Source organism: Vipera berus, assembly GCF_964194415.1.
Source record: "Vipera berus genome assembly, chromosome: 4".
In the NCBI taxonomy this organism is placed as follows: domain Eukaryota; kingdom Metazoa; phylum Chordata; class Lepidosauria; order Squamata; family Viperidae; genus Vipera; species Vipera berus.
The window spans coordinates 122,233,922-122,259,569 of NC_138206.1; the positions used below are offsets into that span (position 1 = coordinate 122,233,922).

Here is a 25,648-nt window from a genome sequence, read left to right on the forward strand (position 1 = left end):
GAGGGGGCGAGCGGCTTTGGAGGCGGAAGCGGCGCGCGACGGCCGCGGGGGCTGCCGGGAGAGGCCGGAAGCGGCGCGGTTGCCGCGGCGGCGGCGGCGGCGGCGCTCGGCCCAAGATGGCGGTGCAGGAGTCGGCGGCGCAGCTCTCCATGACGCTGAAGGTGCAGGAGTACCCCACGCTCAAGGTGGGTGCCCGGCGCCGCCCCCGCTGCTGCCTCCCCCCGCAGCCCGGAAGGGGCCGCCTCGCCCCCCTTGGCGGGGAGGGAGGGCGAGGCTGCCCCCCCACCCCCGGCCTCGGAGCCCCGAGGGGGAGGACGCCCCCCCAGAAGGCTGGACTGGGCGGAGGGGGAGGCCCCGGGGCGTTCAGCCCCCTCGCCCCGCCCCCGTTTCATCTCTTATCTGCGGAGAGGAGTAGGGCGTCCCTTCCCCACAACAACAACAACAACAACCCTGTGAGGTGGGCCGGGCTGAGGGAGAAGGGCCGGCCCAAAGGCCTCCAGTCGTCTTTCATGCCTAAGGCAGGACTAGAACTCACCGTCTCCTGGCGGTTGGCCCAAAGTCACCCAGATGGCTTTCACGGCAGAGGCGGGACTAGAACTCCCAGCCGCCTGGCGATTGGCCCAGGCCCACAGTCGTCCAGATGGCTTTCACGGCAGAGGCGGGACTAGAACTCCCAGCCGCCTGGCGATTGGCCCAGGCCCACAGTCGTCCAGATGGCTTTCACGGCAGAGGCAGGACTAGAACTCCCAGCCGCCTAGCGATTGGCCCAAAGTCGCCCAGCTGGCTTTCAGGGCTAAGGCGGGACCAGAAACTCCCCTGTGCCATGACACCCCATTGAGTCGCCGATGGCCGCCTGGACTAGGCCCTGCAGGGTTCTTGGCCAGGTTTTCTGGACAGTGGCTTGCCATTGCCTCCTCCCCAGGGCTGAGAGTCTCCGACTGGCCCAAGGTCACCGACCTGGCTTCTTGCGGAAGGGGGGACTACAACTCTCAAGTCTTCGGCCCTTTAGCTTGGTGCCTTAGCTGCCGTACCATAGACCATAGAATCCTTGGGCTGGAAGGGACTTCAGAGGTCTTCTAGTCCAGCCCCCTGCTGAAGCAGGAGCCCTTACACCATCCTGGACAAATGGCTGCCCAGTCTCTTCTGGAAAGCCTCCAGTGTTGGAAAACCCCAACTTCCGGAAGCAAACGGCTCCATCGATCAACTGTCAGAGAATTTCCCTTTACTTCTAGGTTAGATCTCCTTTTAACACACGTCTTCATTGCTCCTTGTTCTGCCCTCTGGTGCTTTGGAGAATAAGCCCCCCCTCTCCGTGGCAGCCCCTCAAATAGCGGAAGACTGCTGTCTTGTCCCCCCTAGTCTTTCTTTTCCATAGGCTAGCCCAGGGGTGGGGAACCGGGGCTCTTTATGACTTGTGGACCTCAACTCCCATTCAGGAATTCTGGGAGTTGAAGTCCACAAGTCATAAAAGAGCCCAGGTCCACACACCCCCACCCACGGGCAAGACGTACCTCGTTCCCTTAGCCAGTCATCCTACGGCGTAGCCTCCAGCCCTTCTCTGCATGCTTTCCAAACCTCTTTTTTCTCGTATCGTGGTGACCAAAACTGGACACGGTATTTTCAGTGTGGCAGCAAAGTAGCGCTCTGTGTAACCAACCCTGGCATCTCCTGGGTGAAGGGAGTGTTTTGTTAAGAACTTCCAGGGTGGCTTTCCAGAATACAGCTGGCCCCTGTCATTTTTCAGACCAGATGAAGTTACAGGTCAAGAGCAAGATTGACACGGCTGAAAAGCCTTTTGGCCTTTCTTTCCTGTTTTTATGGGAAGGGGACCTGTTATCAGCCTACCTGTCCTCTCAATCCCAGGTGCCCCAATTCAGCTGGGAATCACTCCTCAGTTGAGTGCCTTGAGACTCTGAAATGACTGCTCTGGAAACCATTAGTGTCTCCGCTGAGGGTGGATCCCTGGTGCAGGTTTCCGAAGCTGATAAGTCACATGGTAACGGAATTTCTGTGCTCCAATAGCCTTCACCTCCAAAGGCTGATTTTAATGATCATGTCCTGCAGAATTAATAGGTTGTGATGGCCCTCTCTCTCTCAAGGGACATTTTACAGTTGGAGGTCCTCCCTAAAAACCATACATAAGATTTAAATGTATTTAGCAACTGGCGAAGTCATCTAAAACTCTCTGGAGTTGCACAGCAATTGCCTACAGCTGGGGTCCCCAACCTTGGCAACTTTAAGACCTGTGGACTTCAACTCCCACAATTCCCCAGGCAGCACAGCCAGAATTCTGGGAGTTGAAGTCCACAGGTCTTAAAGTTGCCAAGGTTGGGGACCCCTGGTCTACAGTACTAATGTTCAAGATGTATGTATCTAAAACATTTTTTACCCTTGCTCTTTAGCCAGAAAAGTATATTTGCTGCCAACCAACAATAGATACAAACTTTAGGGTTCCAAAGAGTTGAACTTCAGTTGATTAAAAATGGAATTGTTAGGAATACAAAGGCCCAAAAGCAGGGATAGGAGAAAGGACCGGATGATGATAGCATCAGCTGATGATGATGATGATGATGATGATGATGATGATGATGATGATGATGATGATGATGCGTTTGGTCTTCTTTTCAGCATATGGAGTTGAAAGCCTATAACAGGGGTCTTCAAACGTGGCCCTTTTCTGACTTGTGGACTTCAACTCCCAGAATTCCTCAGCCAGCGTGCCTGGCTGAGGAATTCTGGGAGTTGAAGTCCACAAGTCCTAAAAGGGCCAAGTTTGAAGACCCCTGGCCTACAACCATTCAAGTATATCTCAGCTACCAGCCTTCTTCCGATTGAGTGAAGCCCATCCCTGCAAAGGGGTGGGATATGGAAGGAAGTGGAGTTTGGGCAGCAATAGTGTCTGATGGGCTGTGTGTGTGTGTGTGTGTGTGTGTGTGTGTGTGTGGGAGAGAGAGAGAGAGAGAGAGAGAGAGAGAGAGAGAGAGAGAGAGAGAGCGCGAGCGCTTTGTCAATTCCTGCTGATTTGCCTCTTGGAATAATACGAATCACTTTGAACTAATCAAATCCTATAGAGGCAGGACCAGTTTCTTACTCCCCAAACAAAAACAGCTCAAACCACCAGACAATTTCATAATAGAGCTGGGAAGGATTAATGTTATCAAGTAAAATATGCCAAAGAAATTCCTCCTTTTCTTATATTCATGTAAGCAAGTAATTAAAAAAGCTGATTCCTCACTCCCCACTTAAGCGGATGCTTGCCCCTTTCATTTTTAACAATCGTGTATAGCCTGTTTACTCCACACAGTAAGAATAGAAGCGAATGTTAGATTTTTTTAAAGATCTTGGATCATTATTATTCATGCCTCCAGCAGTGACTGATTTTCAGAATACTGAATGCAGGTAATTGAAGTGTATTTAAGACTTTTCTTAAGATGATTTGTGATGGGTGTAAATAATATTAACAATCAGAAATTACCTGTTTCTAATTATTGTGGTCTTTTAGAATGAGAATATGAAATTCAGGAAACAACAAACCACCGAAATATCTTTGTTTTTTCTTAATTATAGTAACATTCCTGTTTATACAAAATGAACTTTTCTCTAGGCTACCTTTATTTAGGCATGCAATCAGTCATTTTGTAAACATCCTCCTGTACTCAGAAACCCCAGGAATACATAATGTGGTTCTCATATATTTTGTTGGCTTTCTAGTAGCTATATTTACATTTTGATTTTGTTGTACATTACTGTAGAAATTCTGCACAAAAGAACTGTCTAGAAATTAGATAATATAAAAAGGAAACATGGGATTTACTTCTGAATTACTACTGGTAGCTGTTACAGTTTGAGTCTTCATTTTCTAAAAAAACAAAACACTCAAAATGGCTCCCAGTGTTAATATATTACAGTAAAAAAGAAAAATCTAGTATCAGTAGAAAATCAGCAGGTTAAAATAGATTTGCTAAAAAAAATCACACAAGTTACATAAGAGTCTTATCCCTCTTTCAGTTTTAATGCAGCTGACTGTGAAATACAATTCTTGTGATTTGTGCGATGGAATCTCAAACATTTGAAACATCCTTAAACACTGAATGGTTTCTCTGAATAAAGAGCATAGGAAAGGACACAGATTAAAGTTCCTTCAGTCTCTTGATGACATGCTTTAGGGCACTTTTAAGTGACAGTACAAAGTATGTTAAGATAATCAAATGTTGTGCTGTATGATGCTATTATAAAGAAAGGTAATGGAAAGCTACCGGTATCTCTGGAAACTTGTCAATTTGTATTTAGCAGAAATCAAAGTAATATTTATTAAAAAAATCTTGTATGTATGTGTGTGTACATACATACACACACACTAGGAGCAAGATTCTTATTTTGACCTCAAGAGTTAATTTGGCTATAAGCAAGCTTATGGATACCATGGGGCTTTTTCACTGATACATATACGTAAGGGTTAGGTTTTATTCACCTCCAGCAAGTAATATATCTGATTTTATGTAGGTAAATGTGTCTAAAGAAACTGGTTAACAATAATATCTGGATCCATTGGCCCAATTGACAAACATTGTGTGAGAGGTGTTTTGTAGTTCCGTTGTGTCTTCTGATCTAATTAGACCTTTAATCAAGCTTAACAGAAAATAATGACCTACAGTTCAGTGCAATTGTGCTTCCATTCCATCAAACATTTAAGAATGTGATGGGATTGTATCACGTCAGTCCTAAACTCCTTAAGTTTGCATATAGGTTTCCTGGACTCTGCCCCTTTACTCAGTACTATTGGACCAGAATATTCAGTAAAATCCCCTCAAAACGCCGTTGGATGGGTGGCAATTAGTAAGGGTCATTTATTGTGTGGGACGAGATAATCTGGCAGCTCTGGAATATTTTCTGCATTTGATTGTAATTCAATACTACCTCGTTGTAGAAATGAGTAACTTTTGTCTTCCAAGAGTTCCATGCTGGCTAGATATCAATTATATCATCAGTATTTTGAATTGTGCAAAGCCTGTACCATACATAAATCCTGGTATTGCTTTAAAATAATCCTAGCACATCTTGCTCAAAATTCAGGAAAAATGGGGAAATCTCAGTCCTGTATGCAATGCCTCTTTGCCCGGCAGCAATAATAATAATAATAATAATAATAATAATAATAATAATAATAATAATAATAATAATAATAATAATAATAATAATAATGATGATGATGATGATGATGATGATGATGATGATGTGGCCTTTAGTTGCCAAAAAGGTTATTAACTTTTGTCATTTAGATTTGTTTTTCTTGTTTCGGGGACTCTGGTCTGTTGCCTCCTTTTGGTCTTTTGGTAAGTTTTGATATAATTGATCCTGGGATCTTTCTGAGATTCCAGGCTGCTTTGTGCTGGTTCTCCTGTCCTGGGCTGTTCCTTGGAGGTAGCTCAGGTCAGGGAGTAGACGACAAAAGACAACCGGGACACTCTGTGCTTGGAGGGCATCACAACATAATCATGAAAGTTTGTCAAAGTATCGTCCTGCCCTCTCTTAATGCCCCCTTCCCAAAGATCAGGATGGGGGTTACTTTGAATTTCTCTCACTTCTTCTCCCCTGACGGTGGCGTTGGCATTTACCTAACGGTTTCTTGCGTGCTTTGATGCTCCTATGATGTGCTTGCTTTTTTTCACCCATGGAGCCTCGTCAGAATTGATTTTTATCTCCTACGCCAGAGGCCTCCAACCTTTCGGGCACCAGGGACCGGTTCCGTGGAGAAAGGTTTTTCCGTGGACCGGAGGGTATGTGGTGCCTGCATCCCACGGATGGGGCTTTGCTTCTTTGTGTGGACCGGTTGCTGGCAGGTCACGGTCTGGTACCGGTCCACGGACCAGGCGCTGGGGACCCCTCTCCTGTGCATTTCAGCATTGATGTGGAGTTGCTGGGAAGAAATAGCTAGCCAAGGGGCAGGGGGATGATTTTCAGGATGTGTTCTCCCAATTCGATTTTGATTTCCAATCTGCCTAATACGAAAATGCTACTGTGATCCTTTTTAAAAACGTTTTGCATATTTGTTTTCGTTGGCCAGATTGATCGAGCATTGACCCAACTCCCGCTTGTTTCAGGAAAACGTTCTGAATATCCATTTTTCAAGCAGCAAGAGGCAATCCTATTAACTTCAGCGTTAATACGTTGTCTGCAGATAACATCTTCTTCATTGTCCTAATTTCAGGCTGCTTACCTGAAGTTGCACGCGTGGGTCACAGGTTTTCAGATGGCACGCCTCTGTGGACTCTACAGTTGTATTTGTGGGCTGGCTCAGTGGACTGATAATAGCCAGGGTGGACCATACTGGCCTGTGGCTTGCTCCACAACAGGCCCTGCAGATACTGTGAGCTCTGATGCCCTCGTTCCTCAAAATGGATATTCTGGTTGGGTGTAAATGGAGAGAAGATCAGTCTGAGGCCACCCAGGTGGATTCTGGTTTATGAACTACCAATGAAAGATGCTGCTCGATAGTATTGCGGTTGGAGAAGTCCGAAGCAGGCCTCTACCTCAGGGGGTCTTCAAACTTGGCCCTTTGATGACTTGTGGACTTCAACTCCCAGAATTCCACGTTTGCCTGGCTGAGGAATTTTGGGAGTTGAAGTCCACAAGTCATAAAAGGGCCATGTTTGAAGAGCCCTGCTCTATATTGATGTAATATCCCATTGTGATGCGAAGGTAGGGCAGCTTAGATTAACTCCAAAATTCTGATGCATGATTATTTTTTTATCTTGAGAGAAAGGATCTGCCAGCAGGTGTTGTCAGTTGATTGTATTTTGGTATGAGAATGAGGTGTTGTTGTTGTTGTTATTACTAGTACTACCACTACCACCACCACCGCCGCCGCCCAGGGCATTCATTAAATGGATGGTAAGAATATTCCATTTCAGTTCACAGTCTTGTGGGAAAGCATGTCACTTTTTCCTTCTATCTTCAAAAATACTGTTTATAGAAAACATACATTCAGTGAGTACCTGGGGGGACTGTTGCTTCTTATTCCCCCGACTTCCCGGCGACATAAACCTGGATTGTTACTTTGAGGAGTGTTTTAAGCCAATGAGGCTATAGATAAGCTGTTGTTAGATTTCTCATTTTCTGTTATCTGCCAATTTCCAATAATAACTGGAATAGCTAGGTGCCAGTGCTAAGCCTCGATTATCCTTACTCTTTCTAACATAAATTTGTAGTATCTGTGAATGTGAACATAATTACAAATCCACTTGGTAACTCTTACAGTTTTTCTCCTGAAAAGCAGTACATGGGAATGCTTTAAATAAGTCGATGAAGTCTTGAGAGACCATGCTAAGCAATTGTCAGTGAAAGATAACCAACCGGGCTCAAAACAGTATTTTCTATAAACAACCAAAGGTGGTTTGTTTTTGAAGGTACCTTATGAAACATTGAACAAACGGTTCCGGGCTGCCCAGAAAAATATTGACCGAGAAACGAGCCACGTAACCATGGTGGTGGCAGAGCTGGAGAAGACCCTGAGCAACTGTCCAGCTGTGGATTCAGTGGTCAGTCTCCTGGACGGCGTGGTTGAAAAGCTCAGCGTCCTGAAACGAAAGGTAACGTTTTCCTGCCTCCTTTTATTGTTTGGGGTTTTTTGATCTTCCCCCGTTCTGGGAGTTTTCAGTTTTCAAGACAAAGAGAATCGTCGTTTTGACACGCTACAGTCTTTACTGCATCTACTGTAATCTTGGGTGACTGCTCAGTGAAGGAATCCAGCCCCTTCAGCTAACTGGAGTCAAGAGTTTACTTTTTCAGTAGTAAAAAAAGGCCATCTGCAATGTGCTGGTTCTTGCTTGAGATCAGAGGTTTCATGTCGTCCCCAGGCCTGCGAAATCCCCCGAGTTTCTGGGTTCTTAAAAAAAAAACCACCTTAAAAGTGTGTTTAAAATAAGCAGGATCTTGCAAGATCTGTCTGCGATGACACCCTTTGCAATTCAAGGTATTTATGTGCTGCAACTTCAGAATTGCTTTATTTTTAAGAAATTGTGTTTTATTGGCACAATAGCCAAAGAATTGCCGCTGCAGGGCTTGCCCATCTTCCACGCTAGGGGAACTTTTAGACATCATTCCTCTGGGATGAATCCAAACTGGCATTAATCATGCATCTTGAGTCTGAAAAACAGGGCCTTTGCAGAGCCTCGCTGCTGCTTTAAGCAAATGATTAAGGAAGTGTGATGTCTGCTAGCTCCTCCCCCTCCCCCTCCCGAACTTGTGTTTTCCTGGGATTGTGTAGTTACTGTGTGGGCCTACGAAAAGCTGCATCTTCTTTAAGGTTTTAGCCACAGCGAACAGAGTACTTTTTTCTTTTGTCTTTGGATCTAAACAACATCCCATCCCTAGGAAAGGCCACGTAGAGGAAGAATGAAAGTTAACCATTTTGGATTTCCTAGAGAAATCATAGAATCCTGGGGCTGGAAGGGACCTTGGAGGTCTTCTAGTCCACCCCTCTGCCCAAGGCAGGAGACCTTATTACATCCTAGGCATTTAAACGGTTGTCCAATCTTTTGAAAACTTCCAGTGACAGAAGCAAGGGTAATCCGAAATCACAGGATTATTTTGCTTTTCTAGAAGATTAAAATGCACTTTTTAATGACTTAATGGCTAAAATAAGCATGGATTCATATGTATCTTTCATCAGTCAGATAGTTCCTTACCCGACATCAGCTTGTTTTAAGGCATAATGTTCTATTAAAACCCATGAATGTGCCATATTTCTTCTGGATTATCCAACAGACAACAGATTTCAGTAAAGCTCTGTGAGTTTGGGAAAGGTGTAATTGTTTTTCTCCTACACAGAGGCCCAGGGAGTATTCTGGGACTGAGGGAACAAGAGAACAAATGAGATTAGTTGAAAGGTATTGATTACTCCCGTAATCTGTGTTATGCTAGAATTCTTAGCTTCCCTACGAAAGGTTTGCACTTCAGGTGCATAGCAATTGCTTTTTCCTATGCCTTCATTGCTGCAAGCATATGCATAAAGAAATGTTCACAAAATTACGCTTAGAAATGGCTGGGATGTTGTTCAATTTTGTGTGACTGTCACATGCTAGCTGGGGAATTCTGGGAGTTGAAGTCCACCCATGAGATTCCCAAAGGAGCTTTAAAAACCTGAGAGATCTGAATTTTATTCTCCAAGGACCCCTCCCAACTATGTTATTCTGCTATTCTGTCTTCCTTCCTTCCTTCCTTCCTTCCTTCCTTCCTTCCTTCCTTCCTTCCTTCCTTCCTTCCTTCCTTCCTTCCTTCCCTCCCTCCCTCCCTCCCTCCCTCCCTCCTTCCCAGATTGAACAACCATTCATCCATAATGGCACAGGGTTTCCTGCTTGAGCAGGGGGTTGGACTAGAAGACCTCTGAGGTCCCTTTTAACTCTGTTATTCTGCTCTCCCTCCCTCCCTCCCTCCCTGATTGGACAGCCATTTGTCCAAAATGGCACAGGGTTTCCTGCTTGAGCAGGGGGTTGGACTAGAAGACCTCTGAGGTCCCTTCCAACTCTGTTGCAACATGTCGCGACGCGTCACGCAACGTGGCAAGTTTGACACCCGTGATTAGTTCGTCTGAAAATTGCTAAGGTTGGGAATCACCGTGTGTTACTTTAACTATACCATTTCTCGATTCTCTGATAGACTTTATATGGGACACCAGGTGTACAAATGCACGTTGCCCCCTTCACTTTGCCAGCTTAACTGACTGCTTTGTGTCTGGAATAGAAAGTCCCACGTTAAGATAGGATTGAATAACTCTCTTCTCTCCGCCCCCCCCCCCCAAAATAGGCTGTAGAGTCGATCCAGGCCGAAGACGAGAGCGCGAAGCTTTGCAAACGCAGAATCGAGCATCTTAAAGAACACAGCAGCGACCAGCCGGCGGCTGCGAACATGTGGAAGAAGAAGCGGATGGACCGCATGATGGTGGAGCATCTCCTGCGCTGCGGCTACTACAACACCGCGGTGAAGTTAGCCAGGCAAAGCGGCATTGAGGTTGGTCCTCGTTTCAGAGACAGAAAGTGGCAAGGATCACTGTCAGTTGTTTTGCTTTGCTCAAGGAAGTTTTTAGACTGAACGGGAAGTACCCTGGGGTGGGGTGGCAGGAAGTGACAGCCGGCCTATCTTGAAATCCTTTTTCGTTTTTTTGTACCCTGTGGCGCTCCGATAACTTTTAAGCAAGTTGTTTCACATTCATTCTGTGCAGTTTGTTTTCCTGCGTACGAGGCCTGTTTTGAGTTTGGCCGGAATCCGTGTATTTATGTATTATCTTTAGAATGGCATACTCTGCTCCGCGCAGTGAATTTTACTAGTTGATTCAGCTTGCTTAATTGGTTCATCCTAACGTTTCCCGCAGCTCAAAATGATGATTTAAGAATTCTGGTACAAAGTGGATTTATTTGAAGATCCCCCTTCCACACGGACTGAATGTGGAATATAGGATTTTTCCTTTCACACGTCATAGTTGGGTTGTTGTATTTTTAAAGTTGAACTGAAGGGTTTGTTTTTTTCCCCATGTTCTGTACGAATGTAATAAGCAAGTAACATTTGCAGTAGAACATTTGCCCTGGGCAAATTAACTCTGGGCAGTCACAAAATAGCTCTTCATTTCCTGTTATGTTTAAACTATTCAGTCAAATGGAATTCTAATGTGCAATTTATAATCTTGGCTTAATCGCCAGAGCTAAAGGAATGCAGGCAGAGGCAATATTTTACTTCTCGTAGCCAGATGCCATCTCTTAAGTGGGTTGTGTGCATTTGCCGGTTGTGATTGTGCAAAGACGCATCTTGGCTCCACCCCTCTAAAATGACTGCAGTCTGAAATTATCTTTGGTTTCTTCCTAAAGGGATGGCCTGAATCAGAAAACACAGGAGCCCTTTCTTTCCCTTGATTGAACACAGGAATAATAATAATTTTAAAAACCACAGCTATATCTTTTCCATTTTTATCTGTCAAGACTTTCAAGGAACGCAGCTTCAGGAAACAAGAACCCCCCTCGGATTTCTGGAAAGATCTTTATCAATAACAGGGCATTATAATAGAAATCGTGAAAGCCCGTTCCAACAATTCTCTGATTCAGCTTATAACTCTATAATTAAGCCAGAGTTTCTCTGAGTCTTATTCTCAGGTTGCCTTTCTCCTCTGGTCTTGGGAATCTTCTTTTGTTTGTTTGTAATGCCCCCCCCCCTTACCAATCTTGCTCCGTCCACCACGTTCCCAGAACCTCCTAGACATATCACCATACTTGGACTCCCCCCACCCCAGCTTCTCTGTCCTCTTCTGCCATGGGATGCACCATCTTTTCCATCCTTCAAAGGAGGGCCAGACATTCAAGATGGAGAAGACACAAGGAAAGAGAGGAGAATAACAACGGGAAACAGCGCTGTTGTTACTGCAGAAAGGAGAGGGACTAGCTCCTTGCTCCCAGGGAATATCAGGATTATATGTTAGCGGCCAGTCTATACCTAAGACAGTTGGGACGTGCCAGGAAGCAATCAGCTGCAAATTGCAGGCGTCTCTTCGTGGCTCTTTGTTCTTAGTCACGTAGGAGACACACCCCGCCCGCGCAGGATCTGGTCCCGTCATCGGTCCTCTCCGTCGGCAAAGTTTTTTTTTTCCCCAGGGTCTTCCGTTGGCAGCTGAGCCCACAACTGTGGAGATGAGCAGGCTTTATAAAATTCAACGCAGGTGGTCCCCGACTTAAATTGAGCCCCGAATTTCTGTGGCTAACCGAGACATTTCGTTAAGTGAGTTTGGTCCCACTTTACCATCTTTCCTGCCACCGTTGCTAAGTGAATCGCGGCGCTTGATAAATTGGTAGCCCCGTTCCGTTGCTAAGCAAACCTGGCTCACCCCTTGACTTCGCTCGTCAGAAGGTTGCAAAAGGGGATCATGTCTCACACACACACACACACACACACACACACCAGGACGTCAATATGAGCCAGTTGCCAAACGTCTGAATTTTGATCACGGAAACCACACGGGGATGTTGCAGCAGTCGTAAGTGTGAAGTCACTTTTTCAGTGGTGTTTTAACTTCGGCCACTAAGCAAACCGTTGTTAAGTCGGGGATTACCTGTGCGGGAGCCCTACAATGCAGGGCCTGGCCCAGGCTGAGCGGGTCTCCTCGCTCCTCTCCGTTTGCAAAGGGATTTCCGCTGTTGGGAAGTCCGCAGCCATCCCAGAAGTCTACAAGGGCCGGGCCCAACTGATTCGTGATGGCTGAAGATTTAAGAGGCGTTCGATACTGGAGCTTCCCTTAATTGCCTGCCCTCTTGGGAAGGGGGAGCTGGGAAGTTTCCTGAAGTCGAGGCTTGGGAGCTATGGGGGCATTTACTCGCGAGGTGACCCATCCTTCCTCCGTTGGTCTGACCGTTTCTGTCCGATTCAGGATGGCTTCTCTGCCCTGCTAAGCTCTGGAGAAGAGTCCGGCCTTTCCCGCTCTCCTCTCGCCACCTTCCGAAAGTCTTTGGTGGTGCAGCCCGCGGGGTGTTTCCCATCAGTGTAAGCGGTGCGATTCTCAAGCGAATAATAATCGTGTTTTCCTGCTTTTCCAGGACTTGGTCAACATTGAGATGTTCCTAACTGCCAAAGAAGTAGAAGAATCCTTGGAAAGACAAGAAACGATGACCTGTTTAGCTTGGTGCCACGACAACAAATCTAGGCTCAGGAAAATGAAGGTATAAGCGGAATTTAAGAGGGGTGGGGAATATGGGTTCTGTCTGTCTTAGGCGCGAATGTGGCTGAACGGAGGGGACACGACAGGTGTCCCATCAAGATGTTTCTTTTAGAGGCCTTATGTAAGAGAGAAAACGGGAGATACACATTAGATACTCCAGCAGAGGGCCTGTGAGCCAACTTTTATTATGATGGAGCTATTGGCGTGGTTATGCTTACTAAATTATCATAGCGAAGAGGAAGATAAACATTTTTAAAAATGGAACAGGTGAGCTTGTTTTGAAAATGCCTGGGATGTAGTATAAGCCTGCGCGGAAGGTGGACAACAGGTTCACCATAAAACCTTTAGTCGGATAGGATAGTAGGGTAATCATTTTGTAAAGAAACGTGTTTTCTGTTGAAGAAAATAATATGCTTCAGCTGAAAGTTAAAAGCATAATACAGGGAATACTCAACTTACAAAACGGTTCACTTAGCGACCGCTCAATGTTACAATGGCGCTGGAAAAAGTGACTTATCTCCGTTTTTCTCACTGGCGACCGTTGCAGCATTTCCCCCATGCTCACGTGATCAAAATTCAGACGCTTGGCCGCTGACTCATCTTTATGACGGTCGCAGCGTCCCGGGGTCACGTGATCCCCTTTTTGCGGCCTTCCGCCCTGCAAAGTCGATGGGGAAAAGCCAAATTCACTTTAACAACCGGGCGACTAGCTCAAGAACCGCAGCGATTCCCTTGGCAAGGAAGGTCGTGAAATGGGGCAAAAGTCACTTTAACAGCCGTCTCGCTTAGCGACATAAATTTTTTGGGCTCCGTTCTGATCGCAAGTCGAGGACAACTTGTAACGGAGTGCCCAAAACCTTCCTGTTCCTTTGCTCCGGGGGTGCCGGTCTCTCTTCTCCGGCCAGTTTGGTGGGCAAGAGGCTGAAGCGGAGAGCGGCTTTTTTTTTTTCCGGCTGCTGAGAAAATGCCGGGCGGAGGTGAGATTCAGACCGAGGGATTCACAGCTCTCTCTCTCTCTCTCTCCACCACCCAAGCCCACGAATGGCAAGTCCTGGGAGTGGTCAAACCTGCTTTACAAGAACGTAACCTAGCTGCATGGGATAGCTGATTTCCTACCTGCCTCCTAAGTGTGAGCCAGGCGCTAAGAGCCCAGATTTCAGTCCCAGGATCTTGTTGTGCGTTCAGCACCACCGCAACTTTGATGACTGAAAGAGCGGTCAGCCAGGGAGGGCCACCTGGATCTGGGAAGAGAGGATTTGGGGGTCTTATTTAGTGCTGAAAAGTGACCGGTGTTAAGGGAATTAGTCATTTGAAGCTACTTTAAAAAATAATAATTTAAAAAAAATAGCTCACCTACAGATAATCCTTATCCCTGCAGTCTCACTGTTTTGAGTTTTGCCTAGTCTTCAGGCGTTCTTGGCTTCCTTGAAAGGTGAATCGGGATTTGTTTCAATACTGTGATAAACAGGTAACATTTCAGTTGGAAACTGAACAGAACAGTTGAACAAATGTGTGCAAATCGAACTTTCTTTTGTAATAAAGTTTTAAAAGAAAACTTAATGTGGATATATAAATATGTTTTTTTAAAAAAAAACACAAAGCATTTGGTTATGAAGTAACATCAAATTGCATAAATAAATTTCATGGCATTAATTTTGAATTTGGCTCTAAATATATTCAGATATTGTATTGCTTTTGAGGTAATTACCCAAATAAACACAGATAAAATTGCAGATCGAGCGTCTAAATCTTGCGATGGCCTGTCTTAAGATTTGTTTTCTTTTCAATTTAGAGTTGTCTGGAATTCAGTCTAAGGATTCAGGAGTTCATAGAACTTATTCGACAGAACAAGAGACTGGATGCTGTCAGGTACAGTGAAACCTATATGCACATAGGAAAGCCAGACTGGAAAGACCTGCCCGAATTGGGCACGGAAGATTATTTTTAAAAGATGCTACATTACAGGTCTGCTGTTTCAAAATTGTTACCAAAAGTAGTTACATTTTCTTTAGGAGAATTTTTCATATACCGTATTTTCCGGCGTATAAGACAACTTTTTAACCCATGAAAATCACCTCAAAAGTTGGGGGGTCGTCTTATACGCCCAGTCGCCTTATACGCCGGAAAATCAGTGGGTGGCGTCTGGCGGGAGCCGGCAGGGCAGTCCTGCGCACGTGCACACTCCCCGGCTGCTCCTTAGCAGCTGGGGAGTGTGCGCGTGTGCAGGACTGCCCTGCCGGCTCCCGTCCGACGCTCTTCCCTCTTGAGGCAGCTGCTGCCTCAAGAGCGTGGAGCCGGCAGGGAAGTCCTGCAAACGCACGCGCACGCAGGACTTCCCTGCCGGCTCGCTCTTCCCTCTTGAGGCAAAATCTCAGTATTTTTTTTAAAAAAATTGGCTTATTAAAACTTGGAGTACTTTTTGAAGTTGTTTAGCAAAGGAACATGGGTATCCATAGGGGCAGATGGCAGATCAATGTCACAACTGCAGTCCTATCCCTTCGGTATGCCTGGAGAAAATGGGTGGAGCTTCTATTGCAACCATACACCCACAATCATGTATACTTCGACACATCCACTTGGATGTTGCTGCAAAGAGGAGAAAAGGCAATTAGAAACCCTTACTCTCTAATAAACACATCCAATAATTAAACTAGCTAGTAAAACTATCTCAAAAGTTCAGTCTAATAGTTCAGGTAAAAGCAATCTGAAACAAATAAAGTTTCAAAGGCTCTTTAAAGAAGTTAGTTCTTCATACCTATCCTATTTTTCAAGATAAGCCTCAGGAAATGCAACTCAACCTTGATGCTAAATAGAATTCTTTACAGTATATCTTTCTCCAGTTGCCTCTAACTATGTTCCAAATATGTTCTGGCAACATTTTTTCTGTGCTCTCTTTCTCTTAAGTTGATAGTATCAATGGCCACCTCAAAATGTCACACATTACTCCACCATGTCAGGAGTGAAGAGAGATAGTAAGATTCGGTATGTAGGATTAAAATGGAGTTTCTGGGCTGTTTCAGGCTGATGCAGGGAGGACCCTTCCCTCCGGTTCCAATCAGGCTTATCCCCGCTGTTCTGTTATTGTCTCCTAATCTAGGATTAGACACAGTAGCTTATTAATAACAGAATAAGTTGGAAGGGACCTTGGAGATCTTCTAGTCCAACCTCCTGCACAACCAGGAGACCCTATACCAATCACAGACAAGTGGTTATCCAGTCTCTTCTTAAAAGCCTCCACTGACAGAGCTTCCAGGCCTCTAATCATCTTTGGAAAGAGTGCAGAAAAGAGGAACAGAGTCTCTACATCTTTTTTATAATATGGTGCCCAAAACTGAATGCAGTATTCTAAGTGTAGTCTTACTAAGGCTTTATAAAGTGGTACTAATACTTCACATGATCTTGATTCTATCCATCTGTTAATGCAACCTAAGATTGGATTGGCTTTTGGGGCAGCTGCAGCACACTGTTGGCTCATATTTAAGTGATTGTCCACTAGGACCCCAAGATCCCTCTCACAGTTACTGCTATTGAACCAGGTTTCACCTAATCTGTACCTATCAATTTGATTTTTTCCTTCCTAAGTGTAAAACCTTACTTTTCTCTACATAGGAAACATGGAGTCACCCTACTCTGGTCATCACTTTCCCCAAGATTTGCAAGGCACTCCTTCTGTAGTGGTTAAAACCTGGCTGTTCCAACAGGCAGTATTGATGATCAGGTTCAGACGTTGTTCCTTCTTGTAGTGGTGCTAAATCTATTATATTATGTCTTGGCATTTAAGTACAACTGATCTGATTGGTTGTTATAGTTATTGATCTTGGCAAAGCATGGTTTTAATCCTGCTTATAAAGATACTGTGTATACATCTCATGGACTTGGTAACAATTGCAGGGTCATAAAAGTCTTGTAAACAGACAAATAGCAAAGCAAAACAATACAAAGCAATGGTACAACCATGAAATGGTGTGAGAATGAAATATCACAAAAGGCCAAAGTAACATGTGTGAGAGGCACAAGAAAAGGCCTAGAGAAAATGGATAGATTCCTGCAAATAGATCTGCTCTATTCTTGCTTTACTTCAGAGATTGGCAGATGTTTTTTCCAAAGGGAGCAGGTACTGGAGACATGATCATCTAGCAATGAAAAAGAGGCTGCGGGCGGAGCTGCCCCGCCCTGCGCCGAATGGGAGAAGTTCAAGGCCTGGGGGGGAAGCAGGAGGGGCGCCGGCCGTGGCGGGGTGGCGGCTGCCCTCCGGCGCTGCCTGCCGCCCGGGAAACGCTGTGCCTCGGGGGCCGGCAGAAGCGCGGGAGCAGCGGGAGGGCCGGCGGGGCCAGTCGGGCCTTCGCCTCCTCTGCAACGGACAGGGAGGGCAGGGCATGTAAGTATTTTCCGGCGTATAAGACAAAAAACCTTGAAAAACTTCTTAAAAGTAGGGGGTCGTCTTATACGCCGGGTCGTCTTATACGCCGGAAAATACGGTACATTTGTATAAAAGTTCTATGAAAAAAGATAAAAACGAAGTTTAATACAAAGAAAGAAAAAGGGAAAAAAAGACAAATGCAAAAAGAAAAGATAAAAAGAAATAGAAGAGGCTTCCAAGTTAAAGGAACTTGGAAGCTTCTTCTATTTCTTTTTATCTTTTCTTTTTGCATTTTTGCATTTTTCTTTTTGCTGCAAATACAAATACAGTATAATGACAAAAATTATCTTTTACTCCGCGGTTACCAAAAAAAAAAAGCTTTTTCCTATTATCTAATGATTGTATTTTCTAATGGTTTCTCGTCATCAGAACCACAAATCGAAAGTTCATTTTTTTTCTGTTTTATGCAAAAAGGACCCAGATTGTTGGGGGCAATTAAGCTGACTTTGTAATAATGCCGCTTGGGGTGTGTGTGTGTGAAAGCCCTAATAAGCAGGCATATACATCGAATGAAGGCTACTGCTAAGCTTGTAAGCCGCCCTGAGTCTTCAGAGAAGGGCGGGATATAAATGGAATTAAAATAAAAATAAAAAATTTCCAGTCAGCAATAGAGGGATGGAGGGGGGTGGGGGAGAGAGAGAGAGAGAAGGAAAGAAAGAAGGAAAGAGAGAGTGAGAGATGGAAGAAAAAGGAGGAAGGGGCATCAGTTATTCTCTCCAAAGATCTGGATGAAGAGTGGGGTCTTTGGAGACCCTTAGAAACCCCATCAGAGTGGGAGCCATTTGAATTTTAGGGGGACCCTCATCCTAGAGGCTGCGGCAGAAAAGTCCTGCTGCCAGGGTCCCGATAGAGGCAGATACTATTGGAGACGGTCAGTCCCTCAAATAACCAGGCCCCGTGCCGTGCTGGAAATGGTTTGGGAAGTAGCCGAAAATAGAACTGCCAGCGTAATAACGCTACGGTACAAATCTACGGTGGGATACTGTAGTTACCGTCATTCTGTCTCAAAACTGATAGTGCACACTGGGGGAAAATATGTATATATATATATATATATATATATATATTGCAGAGAAAACCCATAAAAACTGAGGAGGCTTGATAAACGCCGGCGTTTCTTAGCTTAGAGAGGAAGCAGTAAAGGAAGACGAATCCCAGTGGCAACAGCGGAAGCCGGCAGAGAGTCAAAAGATCGATAAAAGGAAACATTTCTTCCCTTGGAATTGCGCCATCGGATGTGGTTGCAGCTATCAATTTAGATGGCTTTGAACAGGGTTGCAAATATTAATGGAGGATTCGATTTTCAGCTGCTGTTTCTCTTTAGGCCTGTGAGCTTCCTGGATGCTTCTACGGGGTTGTCGTTCTCTGCTACGTTAGATGGAGTTTTGGCCTGATCCAGTTGGACTCTGATGTTACAGGCACTAGTTATCAAACTTAATGGCAACCCATAAGGGATTAGGGAAGACGGTGGCGTGTGCAAATCTGTGCGTGAGCCATTACTTATTTGCACACTTACAGGATGTTAGAGATCAGAGGCCCCCAGCCTTTTGGGCACCGGGGACTGGTTCCGTGGAGAGCGGTTTTTCCCACGGCCTGGAGGATGCATGGTTTTGCGGGCCGCCTTCATCCCACAGATGGGGCTTCGCTTGTTTGTGCGGACCGGTTGGTGGCATGCCGCGGCCCGATACCGGTGCACGGACCGGGGGGTTGGGGGACCCCTGTTCTCTAGTCAACTAACTCTGAGCAGCCTACCATGCCCCAATACAAAATTAGGATAAAAGCAGCAATAGAAGTCAAAGTTAAAAACAAAAGAGGTATATTGTAACGTGAAAGAGGTGGTCTCCTGTGAAGAATAGGATCAGTTTTATTCTGGAGACTAAAATCGATTCATTAACAGGAAGGCTGTTTACTCCCAGAATTCCTAAGGGGCCAGCAGGCTTACCATTCTCAAATACAGAAACCAGAAACATCTGCAAGTGTCCTGTATGTCTTGAATTTCAGGCACGCACGGAAACATTTCAGCCAGGCTGAGGGGAGCCAGCTGGACGAAGTGCGACAGGTGATGGGCATGCTAGCTTTTCCTTCCGACACTCACATCTCTCCTTACAAGGTAGGCTGCTTTGCGTTTGGTGGTTTTTTTGGCGGGGGGAAGTGGCAGGTTAATACGGCTCATTATGGCAATTTGGCGATGCGTTGATGAACAGGGCACAGGAAGGCCGGCTGGCATCCGTGATTCAAAGCGAGGCGAGCGTTTTAATCATCTGGGGGGGGGGTCCTTTCTGTGAAAATCTGTTTTCCGTAATGGCCGCTGAGAAGTTTGATTATCACGATTCTTAAGGTTTGGACATGATGAAGGGAAGAGTCGTAAGCATGTTCAGACCTGCGTTAATAGCTGCAACCATCTTGGGCCTCCGTACCCTGTTTAGACACAGGCAGTCTTTAGACACCTACGACCGCAATCAAATCCAGAATTTCTGTTGCCAAGCAAAACATTTGCTGAGTGAGTTTTGACCCATTTTGCGACCTTCCTTGACGCAGTTGCTAAGTGAAGCGCCGCAGTTGGTAAGTTAATAACGGCTTGTTAACTTTGCTTGTCAGAAGGTCGCAAAAAGGGGATCACGTGACCCCCCGGTACACGGTCGTAAATCTGAGTCAGTTGCCAAACATCCAAATTTTGACCACGTGACCCCAGGGATGCTGCAGTGGTTGTAAGTGTGGAAGAACAGTTCAAAGTTGTAACTTGTCTGTGAATGGACTGTTTTAAGTTGAGGAGCGCCTGTAGTTCATTTGCTTCCCCCAAACACCCTCCTGTCTGTCGCCGGATTTGATCTGCAGTAGTTGGTTTGGTTACAGAAATTTCACTTTCAGTCAGTGGAAGCAGAATGCTTCCCGGGGACTGTGGGATCCCTTCCGATCATACAAATCGGTCCCCTCAAATCACGTTGATTTTCTTAGGAAGTTGGGGCCGAGCCAAGAACACTGCGACTCGCCTTCTTTCTCCTTTAGCATAAAGAATTTGGGAAGAAATGTCTTAAATGGGGGAGAGGCAGTGGGGGACAATTTTTCAATAGCCAATGGATACAGGGAACTAGTTTGGCCTGTACAGATGGCCAAATTCTTCTGGATTACTTTTGCAAGACAAAATAATAATAACAATGAAATAAAATAGGAGATTGTAGCCCCTTTTCTGACTGATAGATGTTTAACATTGTAAGCTGTCCAGAGTTATCGTGTGGCAAGATGGGCGGCCGATAAATTCTGCAAATAAATAAATAAAAATAAATAAATAACAGAAGATAGCTTCTGTACTGAACTGGTATTAATCACATGTTTCTCTTAAGGTCTGGGCGGAAGGAAGCGTTTTGTAAGAAGAGCATAGAGCCGACTTTTAATGAAATGTATTCTATTTATTTGGTCTTGTGGATACAGTGCAGGCGGTCCTCGACTTAATGACAGTTCATTCAGTGACCATTCGAAGTTACAACGGCAGTAAAACAAGTGACTCATGACCCTCATTTTTGACCTTCAGTGGTCACGTGATCAAAATCCAGATGCTTGGCAACTAACTCGTACTTACGACGGCGGCAGTGTCGGGGTGGTGGTGTCACGTGATCTCCTTTTGCCACCACCTGACAAGCAAAGTCAGTGGATGAGCCAGATTGGCTTGACAATTGTCTGACTACCTTAACAGATGCAATGACTTGCTTAAAAACGGTGGCAAGAGAAGTCGTAAAATGAGTCAAAATTCACTTAACAAATGTTTCCCTTAGCAGCCTAAATCTTGGCCTCAGTTGTGTTCGTACCTCGAGGACTCCCTGTGCATAATTTTATACTTTAATAGTCTGAAACTGCGCTCACTCTCCCTTTGGCTTTTTTATTTTCTTCTGCCCAGGATCTCCTGGACCCCGCACGGTGGAGGATGCTGATCCAGCAGTTTAGATACGATAACTACAGATTGCATCAACTGGGGAATAACTCGGTCTTTACCATAACCCTCCAGGCTGGGCTTTCTGCTATAAAAACACCGTATCCTTCCACGTGTATTCTTTGGTCTTTAAAAAAAAATGCCTTTTATTTTTTTTTTAAAGCAGACTGACTCTTTCCTAAACTGCTGTTTGACAAATCTGCAGTGATAATAGCTGCCTTTAATTCAAACCATCATCCAAGCGCCTGGCTTTCCTGCTTTGCATGCCACAAAAAATATACTGGAATGTGAAAAATGCAGGCTTGGAGATGAACGCCGGGATTATGTTTCCTTGTAATACAAAGTTCCAAACGTCTCTCCTTTTTGTGCTTAGTAAAAAAGAACCGATCTGAATAATACGTGCCGAGTTATCAAATACCGAAGCGCCTCAAAGATACCTCAGCTTTTTAAGTTGCTTCAGGGAGCAGGGGACTGTGCAAATTATACACAACTGGTTGCTGTTTTTAGGCCAAAATTGGCGGGGGGGGGGAATATCTGCATCATTTCATATTAACCCTGGAGTTATCTGTGACAACCGTGTTTGTCTTACCGCTCTAAATATTTTTTCCTATTATTATTCTTTAACTTGTTTTTAAACAGGCAGTGTTATAAAGAGGATGGCAGTTCCAAAAACCCCGACTGCCCGGTGTGTAGCAAATCCCTCAATAAGCTGGCCCAGCCTTTGCCCATGGCGCACTGTGCCAACTCTCGGCTAGTCTGCAAGATTTCAGGAGACGTGATGAATGAAAATAATCCCCCCATGATGCTTCCCAACGGATACGTCTACGGATACAACGTAAGTGGCGCCTCAGGACCATCCAGATTCGGATTTGGCCCGGACTAACGAATAAACACATTAGATTAGATTAGATTAGATTAGATTAGATTAGATTAGATTAGATTAGATTAGCTTGTCATTTTTTACTGTGCGCACAATGGCACCCATTAAACATGCAATTTAGTTGCTTGCTCTCAAAGTGTACACATACATAATAGACATTTAAACATACTATATGCGACATGGAGGAATCTATGGGCCCTTCATGACTCGTGGACTTCAACTCCCAGAATTCCTGAGCCACCATGGCTCAGCTTGGAAGCCTCTCCCTTTCCCCTCAGCATGGCTGGCTCAGGAATTCTGGGAGTTGAAGTCCACGAGTCATATAAAAGAGCCAAGGTTGCCTGCCCCTGGCCTACACCCTTACATATGAGTAACATATAAAGATTAATCACTTCATCTTGAATACATAACATGGCATTTTAATAGAATGTTCTGTAAAATGCTGATAAAATGTAAGAACCTGTGTCCATACAGGTAGTCCTCCTTAACAACAGTTCATTTAGTGACCGAAGTTACAACGGCACGGAAAAAAGTGACTTAGGACTATTGCAGCATCCCCCTGGTCACGTGATCAGAATCTGGGCGCTTGGCATCCGGCTCCTATTTATGACCGTCTCAGAGTCCTGGAGGGTCACGTGACCCCCTTCTGCAACCTGCTAACAAGCAGAGTCCAAGGGGGAAGCCGGATTCACTTAACAACTGTGTTGCTAACTTAGCAACTGCAGTGATTCACTTACCAACTGTGACAAGAAAGGTCGTAAAATGGGGCAAAACTCAGTTAACCAAATGTCTGGGTTAACGAGAAATTTTGGGATCGGTTGTGCTGGTAAGTCAAGGGTTATCTGTAGTAGTCAAAGATCATTTTAATAAAGTTTGAAGGGACCTTGGAGGTCATCTAGTCCAACCCCCTGCTCAGGCAGGAAAGCCTATACCATTTCAGACCAATGGCTGCCCAGTCTCTTCTTAAAATCTTCCAGTGTTGGAGAAGGGAGGGAGGGAGGAAGGAAGGGGAAAAAAAAGAATAACACTCGGAAGGGAATTTGGAGGTCTTCTAGTCCAACCCCCTGCTCAGGCAGGAAACCCTATACCATTTCAGACAAATGGCTGTCCAGTCTCTTCTTAAAAACCTCCAGTGATGGAGCATTCACCGCTTCTGGAGGCATTTTGCTTTGACGTCTCTTATTTTTCTTCTTCTGTATTTTGTTCCAGTCCTTGCTTTCTGTTCGTCAGGATGACCGAGTAATTTGCCCGAGAACCAAAGAGGTCTTCAACTTCTCTCAAGCCGAGAAGGTCTACATTATGTAAACCCCCTCCTCAACGCGCAATGAAGTGCCACTGGATTTTGACGCAGTTTATTCTAGCCGTGCCCTGTGGAAACATCTTGAGTCCGGCAAAGAGAGCTGCGACTCGGGAGGGCCGGGAAAGGGTGGGGTGGTGGGAATTCGGATTTCTTGGTGGCATTTTTTTCCCCCCTTGCGGCCAAAGATCAGTGAGCAGAAAGATGCTACTCTGAGAAAGTGAGGAAGTGTGACTAAAGTTATAAAAAAAAAGGGAAAAAAGTTGCACTCGGAGGGAACAAATTTTGAATGCTTGGATTTTGTAACCACGATTGGATTTTTTTCTCAAACATTCATCCAGCAGAAGCAGCTTACTCAAAACAGATCATTTTGCGTAACAACAACAAAAAAACACACCCACCACTTTTTGACTGTAGATCTCACTTCAGCTTTGGGTATCCCCTGTTTTTACCCATGTATGAAATGTTGTCTGATTCGACGGGATTAAATATGCAAATTTGTAAGAGATGGCACCAGAAGGCTGGTTTCAGCTCCCCCCCGATGCGTGTCAGTCCTGGGTTCTCTTCTGATGTGGTTGTCACCGTGAGCCACACCACCCGAAAACACACTCACTGCGCCCATGTGTGCAAACACTTCATCTGTGTTAGCAAACACTTTTCTTTGGTATCATCCGTCACGTTGCCTTTAAAAGATGGCCAGTCCTTGGAATTGATACTTGATGGATGCTAACACAAAGACAGAGGAGGGTTTATTGCCGTCTCTGAAATCCCTACAATTCAGCGTTTTCTCAACTTCGGGAACTTGGAAGATCGGTGGACGTCAACTGGCCGGGGAATTTTGGGAGTTGAAGTCCACCTATCTTCAAGTTCCCACCGTTGAGAAGCTATGTCCTAGATAACTTTTAAGAAACTTTTAAACAATTGCGTAAACACAGAACCGGTAACATTGCAGGCACAATGTGCTGCTCGTTTTGTCTGTCCTTCTTCCATTTGATCATAGTGTTAAGGACCTTGCGTTTATTAGTTACTACGTGCATAGGATTCAACTATCAAAAAACCATTTAGTGCTAACTGCCTTATTTTCTTGCTTTGAGAATGTATTCACATGAGGGGGGGGGGGAAAGTCAGCTGGTAACCTTAAGTGTTTTGGGGAAGTTTTGAAGAAGATGCCTTGCAGGAGAATGCTGTAATTTTAAGGTATTCACAGCCGAAGAGGTTAGTAGTCCAATTTTTAACTGCTACCAATCACATCCTTATGGTCCTCCAGACATCCCCATTGTAGTAGAGACAAAAACCATATGATAGACTTTGTATTTAGCCTTTATTTTTGCATGTTGATGTTGATTAGCTAATAAAGACATTGCTCATAGCCCTCGTTTCTGCTCATTAGTTAAAACAGAAGAGTGTTAACGTGCTCTAAAAACCCAAGTGGTTAATACGGTATTTTCTCCCCAGTAAAAAAGGTGGATTACTGGAGTTTTATCAAAAAAAACTGGTTTTGACAAGCAGTCGGTCCCTTTTAAAATTTTTCTCAGAGCAAATGCTAATTGTGTTAAAAGATTTTTGTGAGTGCATAAAGTAGAAATAATAAGACACATTTAATACTCAAGGTATTTCAACCTTGAGGTGAACAACTGGACGAGATAAAAAGCCTTGAAAGAATTTAATAGGTGGCCCATCTTTTTTGTAACTGAAAAAGATGTGTTATACACATTTGTTTAATCATCAGGACTTTAGTCATGTGAGTTTTCAAATTCTGTTTTCGCCGAGTTCGGTGTACTAATCTTCAAACTGACTCTTCAATCTCCAAATCTTATATAGAGATTTGATTTACTGTTCTATCATAGATGAGTGGTGCTTGAAAAATAGAGCACGTGTGATGAAGAATACATATTTCAGAAACCGTTTTGATGTCTCCTATGAGACAATGCCCATTTTCACTTATTTAAAAGCGTGCTACTAGATGCAGAAGCAGAACAACGTGGCTATGGGCATAAACCCCCTTTATCGTGTTTAAACAAAACCAATGAACCTCAAGTCCTCGTCCAAATAATTTCCTGACTTTTTCCAGTGCTTAAGGAATATTCCTGCCCTTCTTGTTTCCATAACCCCTGCTGGATAGCCCCTCAAGGCCATCTCCTTGGTTGTCTCCACCATTTAAGGAGAAACCATGTGCCAACAGCACACATTGCAGAGAGAATTAAATTCAGCACCCAAGCTGGATTTTTTTTTAATCAATTGCTAACATTCAGAGGTCTCCCAACAGTTAAAAGTGCGCCTCCGTCACCGGTCTATTCTTTTTCAAAGCAGCCATTCTTAAGACAATCAGGAGAAAATATTTGCACATTCTGCCTATTCTGCAAGGGTGAATTTTTTCTTTTTCCTCAGCTTGCCTTCCAGCTGGCAAGCCTTTGGGCTGCACCATTGTCCCT

General features: G+C 44.8%; 1 protein-coding gene across 1 annotated transcript; it reads left to right on the top strand.

The window, feature by feature from the left end:
* MAEA (macrophage erythroblast attacher, E3 ubiquitin ligase) lies at positions 1-24,585 on the top strand. Its single transcript, XM_081328014.1, has 9 exons — positions 1-185; positions 7,407-7,589; positions 9,805-10,008; positions 12,573-12,695; positions 14,487-14,563; positions 19,116-19,224; positions 21,007-21,140; positions 21,679-21,874; positions 23,129-24,585. Exons 1-9 carry the CDS (start codon positions 117-119, stop codon positions 23,222-23,224), a joined length of 1,191 nt encoding a protein of 396 aa, XP_081184140.1. The 5' UTR covers positions 1-116; the 3' UTR covers positions 23,225-24,585.
* Positions 24,586-25,648: the final 1,063 nt, after the last annotated feature.